At 47.5% G+C, this 9,964-nt stretch overlaps 1 protein-coding gene across 3 annotated transcripts; it reads left to right on the forward strand.

Moving 5' to 3' along the window:
* Positions 1 to 778: 778 nt before the first annotated feature.
* Positions 779 to 8,775, forward strand: LOC125506144 (uncharacterized). Of its 3 annotated transcripts, none has more exons than XM_048671011.1 (14): positions 780 to 1,257; positions 1,343 to 1,420; positions 1,531 to 1,586; positions 4,738 to 4,857; positions 5,003 to 5,073; positions 5,414 to 5,507; positions 5,574 to 5,777; positions 6,343 to 6,597; positions 6,711 to 6,819; positions 7,559 to 7,626; positions 7,977 to 8,046; positions 8,128 to 8,202; positions 8,289 to 8,380; positions 8,469 to 8,775. In XM_048671011.1, exons 1-14 carry the CDS (start codon positions 877 to 879, stop codon positions 8,548 to 8,550), a joined length of 1,755 nt encoding a protein of 584 aa, XP_048526968.1. In that variant the 5' UTR covers positions 780 to 876; the 3' UTR covers positions 8,551 to 8,775. The 3 variants fall into 3 exon arrangements, with proteins under 3 accessions (XP_048526981.1, XP_048526968.1, XP_048526975.1); XM_048671018.1 differs by having other exon boundaries at positions 6,346 to 6,597; XM_048671024.2 differs by lacking the exon at positions 6,343 to 6,597 and having other exon boundaries at positions 779 to 1,257.
* The last annotated feature ends 1,189 nt before the right edge of the window (positions 8,776 to 9,964 follow it).

The raw sequence follows: 9,964 nt of genomic DNA on the forward strand, positions 1-9,964 counted from the left end.
TAATCCCAAACGGAGATGTCACACAGGAGCGTCGGCACCACCACAAGGGCAGCCACCATGGCCGCCTCTGTGCCGAAGCAAAAACTAGCACCGAGTGCGTAAATTCTCAAAATCTTTGGAGTGGCTTGGATGTGAACTTCCTAAACAGTGATGCTGAACTTTGAGTACCCACATGTTCTGAAATACTCACCCCTTCACTAAATTTTAGTCACGAAAGACAACGATGGTCATGCACTGCTCTTGTCGTGGCTTAGCGGACCATCTAGCTCAGCTCGGAGATGAGATGATCACATCGAATGATGAAGAACTGTGGTTGATTCGATCCAAAGAATTGCGGACAGATCCTGCAGTTGCGGAGGCCCATGCTGCTCCGGACTTGCCTGAGTTGTCCTCACGCCCGGGCTCCACCCAAGTTCCTCCATCCGAACCTTCCTTCTCCTGCGCCACAGCAGCTGCTGGACTCGAGTCCCCAACTGGTGCTTGACCGCACCAGCCGCGAGATCCCGATCCGAGCTGAGTTACACGTCATCTCATCACCAGGTGGACGTGCCACACGAGTCACCAGGCGAGCAAGCCAGCGGGAGTGCTAGCCCAGTCCAGCACGGCTCCCTGCCGTCCGAGCTGTATCACGTCGGCTACGCCCACACGCGTCGTGCCCCCACAAACCATGCTGCGTGTCTCTGACGTGAAAGGGCCCACAGGTCCACAGACCCACACGTCATTGTCCAGAAGACGCTTTTGTTTTTTTCTCGTCGTCTCTATCGATCTCCTCCGCCTTCCTTTGGCCCCTTCCGTCTCGCGTCGGCCTCTTAACGGCCGCTCGGCCTCACGCCAGCGCCCGGCTATACTACCTTTCGCCCGCCCGTCTCCGCCTCCATGCAGCACCGCTCACCGGCGGCGGCCACGGCCTCCGGAGCTGCCTCCACTGCGGCCGCCATGGAGCCAGGCGTCGGCGGCGTCGAGCCTGCGGTGACGCTCGACCAGGTGCCGCGCTGGAGCGACCCCGACCAGCGCCTGTACACGCCGTCCTCCTCGTCCGCTACCGCCGAAGCCGCGGACGGCGGATCCGAGCCCGCAGCGTCCGCCTTCCTCTCCTTCTCCGACCCGCTCACCGGCGACGACGGCGGCGCCGCCGGTGGTGGCTGCGCGAGCGCCTCGCGCTTCCCCGTGGACCACGAGATCAACTCCAGGATCTACCTCTGGCGGGGACACCCCTGGAACATGGAGGTCGACGCCGTCGTCAACTCCACCAACGAGGTTGCGATTCTCTTCTTATGTCTCGCTGGGCATTGGAGAATGCTGGAACTGCGGTGCTAAGCTCGTGATTCTTCGGTTCGTGCAGAGCTTGGACGAGGCGCACAGTAGTCCCGGGCTGCACGCTGCAGCGGGTTCTGGGCTCGCGGAGGAATGCGCCACCTTGGTACGACTTTGGATGTCAGGACTGGGCAGTACAATTTTAGGGGGGGGGGGAATTTGTTCAATCACTGGAGATTGTGAAGTGACATGTTTTTACTGCTTGACGTTTTGCAGGGAGGGTGCCGAACTGGGATGGCAAAGATGACCAATGCATACGATCTTCCTGCGAGGTAGGCATTTAGTGACCCCGTCTCAGTTTTTCACGTGGAAAATGAATGTAGTTCCCTTTTTTAGTAGAAAATGGAACATATGTCCTGTGCGAAATACTGTTGAAGCATGAAGTTACTTAGTTACAACATCTGTGTAGTTTTTGGTTTCACGATAAGACTTGTGGTCTGCTAGTCCTTATGATAAAGTCAAAGAAATTGATTCTGATCTACCAGAGCTATGACTCACGGGCGGTGGGCTGTCCGGCAACCACGTCGGACCAAACCCTAGCCACTCCAGTCTGCTCCGTTCTGTCCCCTAGCTCCTCTCTAGCGATCTCTGGCCTTCTCCAGCATGGCGGGCAGCGGATCTGAGTCCGGCAACTCTTTTTTTTATAAAAGGAGGATGACCCCTGGCCTTTGCATTTGGGTGATGTATACGGCCACTCTATTAATTATTCTCACAAGACCTTACAAAGTCATCCAACAGTAAGACTAAAGCCGCCGTCTAAGCAACAAACTGTCGCTACATCTATCCAGTTGATGAAGGGGCGCATATAGCCTGGGCCTAATACCAAACAGACATCGCAGCCAAGCCTAACATCTAAGACCTGAGACCCCAACCTAGCCACTTGCCGGGTCTGGGGCACACACTGGCCCGGCGTGCTCTCAGAGGCCGCCGCCGCCAACTGCCACCGCTCCATCTTCAGAACTGTACTGATGCATCAACCTTGCTCGGTCCAGCTATCGTCGACGCCACCACGGCGCCCAACGGCACCTCCTCCCTGCGTGCAAACAGCTGTACACGTCGCGGTCGCCACTGATACACCTCAGCGCCATGCTGCCACGTACCACCAGCCGACACAGCTTGAAGCCCTTGGAGGATCTGTCGTGCGTAGCACCTGCCGACCAGGCATGACCAAGCGTAGCACCTGTCGGTCAGGCATAACTTGACATCTCCACCGAAGCTCCGTGCAAGACGAAGCCGCTCGACCTCCTGCCTCTGACTTCCAGCGCTGCTCCACAAAACGACGCTCCCAAGAGAGAAACGACACCGCAGTGCCGCCATCGTCCGGTCTGGAACACCAGATCCTCGGGTTTCCCCCGAAGCAATACGAGTGGGTCGACGGAAGTCACATGACGATGCCTTCATCAAGGTAACGACGTGGAATGCCGCCATCGCCCGCCGTCGGCTCGGTTTCACCGGCAACTACGTCTCCCCGACTCGCAGCTGGTGCCAGATGACGGATCCCGAGATCCGAACACCCAGCCTCAGGCCGACCACCTCTGACGGAAGAGATGACCACCACCGCCGGCTTCACCGGTCAGAACAGATCTGATCGGAGGTGCCGCCAACGAGACCACCAGGCCCTTCACGCCGCCGCCGCCGATCTGAGGACAGCATGCACGCCACCGCAGCCAAGCCGGCCGCCGCCAACTGCAGCCGCCGCCGTCGCCCGAAGGGCCATCCGCAGCGCCTGCAGCCCTGACCCGCCGCGCCAAGCCGTCGCCTGCCGCCATCCGCCGCGCCGCAGATCCCAGATCGGTCGCGCCACCACACGCCTTGGGGTCCGCCCCACCCCGGGGACGCGCGAGAGAGGAGATCCCCCGCCACCGCCGTCGGCCCCCGGGCTAAGGCGGCGGCGGAGGGAGGAGAGGAGGGAGGAGAGGAGGGAGTTTGCGGCGGTGGCGGCTAGGTTTTTGGCCGCCCGAGTTGCCCTAGGGGGATGACGACGCGGGTCGCTAGGCCTAGGGGTTGGACGCGAGTCCGGCAACTCTGGATCCGTCGACTAGGCCTTCGCCCCATGCGGAGACAAGGAGTTAGCCGTCCGGCCTGTCGATTCCGGGAGGAAACCCAAGCTTCATTGTCGGAATCGCTCTGGCGGGAATCCTGCGTCAGTGGTGCGCAAGTGGGCTTGGGTCCGGCGGCTCAAGGTGCGTGACCGCAGGGGAATCGGAGGCGGCGAGCAGCAGCTGGAGGTACCGGCGCGCCCAACCGAACGGCACAGGGCTTGCAGCGCAACCCCTTCGGTGGAGCCTCATCCCTACGACGTCGGGCTCCGACTCCGAGGTTAATGCCGCCAGACGTCACGACCACGGATGCATCGAGGAGCGGCGTGCCCGCCGTGTGAGGGAGAAGTTGCGCCACGCACTGCGAAGGCTGTCGCATGCCATGGAGGACAATAGTGCGGAGGGCACCGCCTTCCGTTCCCCCATCCTGGCGAAGCGACAAGCCTGGATGGCGCGTGCCCTCGCACTGGAGCAAACCCGGGTAGTCTATGCCCTCGCCGGACTGCCCCCCAAAGAGGAGGAGGCCGGTGACGCATCTGACAGCCCCGACGGTGAGCGGATCCGGCTTGCCATATTGCGTCTTCGACCGCTGCTTCCTCGACGAAACGACAAGCCTGGACGGCGCGTGCCCTCGCACTGGAGCAAACCCGGGTGGTCTGTGCCCTTGCGGGACTGCCCCCCAAAGAGGAGGAGGCCGGTGACGCATTTAACAGCCCCGACAGTGAGCGGATCCGGCTCGCCATATTGCGTCTTCGACCGCTGCTTCCTCGATGAAGATGGCAAGGGCAAGGGCGGCTGTGGGTCAACTTCCTCCATAGCCATATTTCATAGCTAGTAGAACATGCCAATTTTTGGTAGTTCGATGGCATGTATGAGAAATCCCCTATGCTATGTGTGTTGATATAGATGAACTACATATGTTGTTTTTAACGTTGCATGAGGATTGTATGGAATTGAGGGTTTTGGAATTAGGGGCACGGCTGTGGATGCAAACATTTGAGGGGTGACCGGGCGCTGTCCGCGGACGTGTCTGGGCCCCTCCGCAGATGTATAGGGGGTCACATTTGCGAGTTGCGGTTGTAGATGCTTGTAGGTGGTATCTCTATATTGGAGTTCATTGACTGTCAGTCATCAGCTTTATATGACGAAGTTTTTATGATAAGCGTTGTTGTTGAACTCACATAACCCGAAAAGTTGAAATCTACTATGGAGTTTGGAACGAATCCTAGTTATGGGAAATATGCAATTTATGGGAAAGGTGTTACTAATTTGAGTATTCTTGTTTGATACTTGGAAAATCATCCTGATTCATTTCATCATTACTGATTGAAAAATGTATGTATTGTTGCTTATACTGAAATGTATATGTCAATTGATTATGCAGGAAGGTCATCCATACAGTGGGACCCAAATATGCTGTCAAATATCACACAGCTGCGGAAAATGCACTTAGTCATTGCTACCGGTCATGTTTGGAACTACTCATTGAGAACGGCCTTGAAAGGTACTTGCCGCATTTGTGGGCCAAAATGAAAGATTTCATCGTTAGATGTTGTTATTTTTTCTCACTTAACAAGTGATCTCAGGTGTTTTAAGCTATGCAATCTGAAATTGACACATCTTGTTACTTATTCATTTCATTTCGTTAGCATCGCAATGGGTTGCATATACACGGAAGCTAAAAACTATCCTCGTGAACCAGCTGCCCATGTGGCAATACGTGAGTTCTTTCATTCTGTTCTCTTTACTTTTGGTATTTATTACTTATATTTGTTACTCCCCCCGTTCCATTACATAATACTTGTCGTGGCATGACAAGTATTATGGAACAGAGGGAGTACTATGCAAGAAAATATTTTATACTAAAAAGAAGTTTTCAACCGATTTTCACTTCATATATTGTTCCCACTTCTTTTTTCCACGTGGAGGTGAAATGATGAGTGGCAGAAAGTGAAAGAACTTATTTGTGAATTGCTCAAAGAAATGATTGTACCGTAGTCACTCTGCAAATATTTTATATCTTTTGGGTTTATTCTGCACAAACTCACTTTATTCTTCAGGGACTGTTAGACGTTTTCTGGAGAAACAGAAAGGCAAGATAGCTGGTCTTATTTTTTGTATTACATCATCATCTGATACAGAGATATACAAAAGGTACTTGCTGAAGCCCAAAATTTATTTTATTTTTTCTTGCATTTGCTAACGGTAAGCATTATGTAGATTGCTTCCGCTATATTTCCCTCGGGACAAGCAAGAGGAAGAGACTGCGGTATCAAAACTTCCAGCTGATGTCGGGGATGAGAATGGTGAAACTGTAATAGATGAAAGGAAAATAAGAATAAGACCATTGCCTGCTGGTGCAGCAGATAGAACAGTGGCTACAGCTCCTCTTGATCTTCCTCTTGAGTCTGGATTGGCATCAAGGTAAATGTTAGAAGTTTAACATCTTCCTAGACTCTTCAATCACTGGTAGAAATACACATACGCTGTATGCAATTGATAGATTTGCAGTTGATATGTGGTAATCTGAAATTCTGAATGCTATCTATGTGCTGATGCTGATTCATAACTTAGGGCATTATGCATCATTGTTGGTCTTAGGCAGCCTAAAATTGACCTATTCATCTTACTTTGACTTGCCTTTTTTTTTATTGAAAAACTATCTTTAGTGTAGTCCTTCATATGGATGAGACATTGCTCTTTTTTCTCGTACTGGATTTTTTCCACCTTGAATTAGTCAGTTCTGGGTTATTTACCTTCTTACTTTATCATAAAGATGACTGCAATGTCTATTTTATTGATTACATTGTCCGTATGGAACGCCTATGCACGCAGGCAATTCCTAAGCGAGCCAGGCGCTAGGCATGTGGAAAAACGCACAATTTATGCAAGCGCCTTTTTCCCCCTTGGATTACATATTATAACCTATCTTCAAAAGGACATTGTCTAATCACAGCACTGTTAAATTAATTTTATCTGATTTATTCAGCAGGAGTACATTCAAACTGGATTCATATTTGGACCCTTCATTTATGTCATTAATTAAAGACCCGGATCTGCGGCGCAAGGAGCAGTGGGAAAAATCTTCTCAAGCTCAAAAGGGATTTAATTATGCTAGGTTGCTTGGATATGGTGATATAGGTTTCCCTCCATTGTCTGCTGCTGAGGAATATTCACTTCATTCACGATACCTTGCGAAAGCAAATTCCCTTAATCTTTCAGAGATTGCTGAGATGAAAATAATGTATGCAACTGATGTTATAACAAGGGGTTATTTTACTTCTTGCAGTGTGCATATGATTACTTTTTCTTCAGACTGTTTTGTTGCCTGCAGTCTGATGCTCTCTACAATTGCAGTTATCGTGGCGGAGTTGATAGTGAAGGGCGCCCAGTTATGGTTGTTGTTGGTGCGCACTTTCTTCTCCGCTGCCTGGATCTTGAACGGTTTGTTCTACATGTAGTGAAGGTAATCATACAATTGAAATAAATGTTGCCTAACAGAACTTCTGCAGCCACAGTTCATGTGTTGTGTCATGTACCAATGCCAAATTATCTTCTTGCATATGTCCTCAAGTCCTGGACTGCTGTTGTTTGCAGATACTTGAATGATATTGTTTGTGGAGGTAGGGCTAGGAAGTTAGCTTAGCCAAAGTATAGGGTTTGCTGTGCTCTCTGTATTTCTTAAATGTAATATCTAGTTTCTAGTGTATTTTATGCTTTTCATATCTGGTTGTACATTTGCATTGGCAGCAAGCACGCAAGAATGATGCTCCAAAATGTCTGGTTTAAATTTCAAACTCACATGAAGGCAATCAATCCAAGTAATTCTGTTATTTTAAAGTCTTGGTATAATGAATTTACGAAACTGTGAGATGATTCTGCACAAATATATATGAAAACAAGAAAACATACAGAAAAGGCACCAAGAATGTTTGGATGGGTCTACAGGGAGTACTTGTTTAATATTACCTCTGTACCAAATAGCCTACCAAAACGTCTTATATTTTGGTACGGAGGTAGTATTATATTGCAGAAGTTATGTATATGCTTCCTAAGATTTTCTGTGGTTTTCTCCTAGTACATAATTCATGATCTTTATTTTATTATTATGTCTTTTATTTTGCCAACCATAGAAAAGAGAACCAAAATAAGGCATAAAAGGTGAATTAGCTTCAATCTAAAAGTAACATCCTTCCTCTTTGCAGGAGTTTGAACCTTTGATTCAGAAGCCATATACTATTGTCTATCTCCACTCGGCAGCATCATTACAACCGTAAGTGTTCGATACAAAGAAATGTCTACTTGATCCCCTGAGGTTTGGAGCCGGGACAACCTGACCTATTCCAAAGGTTAATGGGCTGGTTATTTATCTGGTTTATAACCTCATGGAGTTATGTTATCACAGCTACTCCCTCCTTCCCATAATATAAGAACGTTTTTGACACTACACTAGTGTAAAAAACGCTCTTATATTATGGGACAGAGGGAGTACAAACTAGTGGGGGTCAAGTAGACCATTTCTGCTGCTAAACATTCACCGTAGACTGATTAAAATTTGATATTCGTTCTTACTCTTAACCCATCCGTGCTGTGATGTAAGGAGTTTTCTTAATCCATTTCCAGGCAACCAGATTTAGGATTCATGAAACGGATACAACAAATATTAGGTCGGAAACACCAGCGAAACCTTCATGTCGGTATCTTCGTTGTGCTCACTATGTAACATATTTATCTCTTAATAAGTTAGGTCTTCTGACAATTTTCACTCTATCAGGGGATTTATATACTCCACCCAACCTTGGGGTTGAGAACAGCTATTCTGGGGATGCAGCTTTTGATTGATGGAGAGGTACCTCCCAGTTCACACCGTACTGATATTCCTTTTTAATCGTATAAGGTGTTGCTTAAGGTTTGTCATCCTCTTTTTTTGATTAGGTATGGAAGAAAGTTGTGTATGTTGACAGGCTGGTGCAATTGTTCAGATATGTACCACGCGAACAATTAACTATCCCAGATTTTGTTTTTCAGTAAGTAGCCTTACGCAAATCCTTCCAACTTTTAGGACGTTTGCAGGGAACTAGAAGAGATTGTGTACTTATGAGTTTAATCCTACAGGCATGATTTGGAGGTGAATGGTGGTAGGGGCATGATTGTGGACCCAAGAACAAAACATATCTATCAGAGACCATCTGGCTGATTCATGTCATTTATGCAGTCCAAAGCTCATACTTGTTGCTTGTGCAAGTCTTTGTATAATTACTCCTTTGTTGATATTTCTCGTTTTCCTTTGTATCTAATTTAGGTGTTCTATTCCTTTCATTCGTTCCTCAGCCTTCAGGGAAGGGGATTATTGTTTGTATATGTTAATTTCTACAGCTGAATAAAAGTGGCGTCTCAGTGCTCGTCAGTTTAAGTTCCACCAGACCGGGCATTCGTCTAGTAGCATAAAATATGCTACTCTCTCCTATCCAACATAAGTGACCCAGTTTTGAACTAAGATTAGTTCAACCTTATTTGTGTCGTTCAACCTTAGTTCAAAACTGTGACACTTATTATGGATCCAAGGGAGTAAGCTAAAATTCTGTCAGTCTTTCTGCAGTCTCGTCACAATTGTGTATTTGTGTGTCTGAAGCGTATTTAAAATTGGGAAAAGGATGTTGATGGGCTGACCGATCTGGTGTCGTGCCGGTCGCACACTGAATGTCGGATTGAAACCAGATCGTGTGCCTTTTTTTTTTGAAAGGAGCACACAACATTCCATGAACTTTTTTTTTGAGATAAAGCATTCCATTAACTTAACGTGCATATCGCCAGCAAGATACAAATCCAGGGAATTGACCCAGGCAGGTTTCTATGTAAACCTTCCCGTACTGGCACTATGCACAGCTAAAGTGCACGCTACTTTTTTACAATCTCCACTACAGTGTTCAACACCTGCAATATTTAAGCCCACCATGCGCAGCTAAAGTATGGGCTCTCTTTGTTACAATCTCTACTACAATGTTCAACACTTACCACATTTAAGCCCACACACATTTGAAATTTAACATCCTAGAATAAAGAGCCTAGTGCTGAAAGATCATAATTTGTAGCAGAACGGCTTGGTCATTTCTAATAGCAAATTTGCTTCAATAAATGACATGTCTGTATTTATCTTCAGGGTTCCAATAGGAGGTGACTTCCATTTTTGCTCCATCTTCTTGTTTGGTTCATTCTTGTGTGACCTGGCCAACATAAAATTAAGTAAATGATACATAATAGATGGTGATGATGATGATGATATTTCAGGAATGGTTCTCGTAGTGTCACCATTATTTACTCTTTATTTCTTTCATGCCAGCCACAATAAGAAACAAACTTTATTACATTCTTCCTCATTGAGTTTAAAGATACCAGCCTATAGTATCTGGCACTACCTATATAGAATCAACACATCTCATATATTTGCAATGAGCATAAAATATTTCATAGTACACTCTTTCACATGTTTATGTTACTTACCGCACTTTATGTATTGGAGAGTTACACTTGGTGAAACTATGAACCCTAGTCCAATTTTTAACATAAGAATCATCTTTCAACAACTTTTACATGCACTTTTATTTTATTAC

This window comes from Triticum urartu, chromosome 1A (genome assembly GCF_056163025.1).
Source record: "Triticum urartu cultivar PI428250 chromosome 1A, HENAU_Tu73, whole genome shotgun sequence".
In the NCBI taxonomy this organism is placed as follows: Eukaryota; Viridiplantae; Streptophyta; class Magnoliopsida; order Poales; family Poaceae; genus Triticum; species Triticum urartu.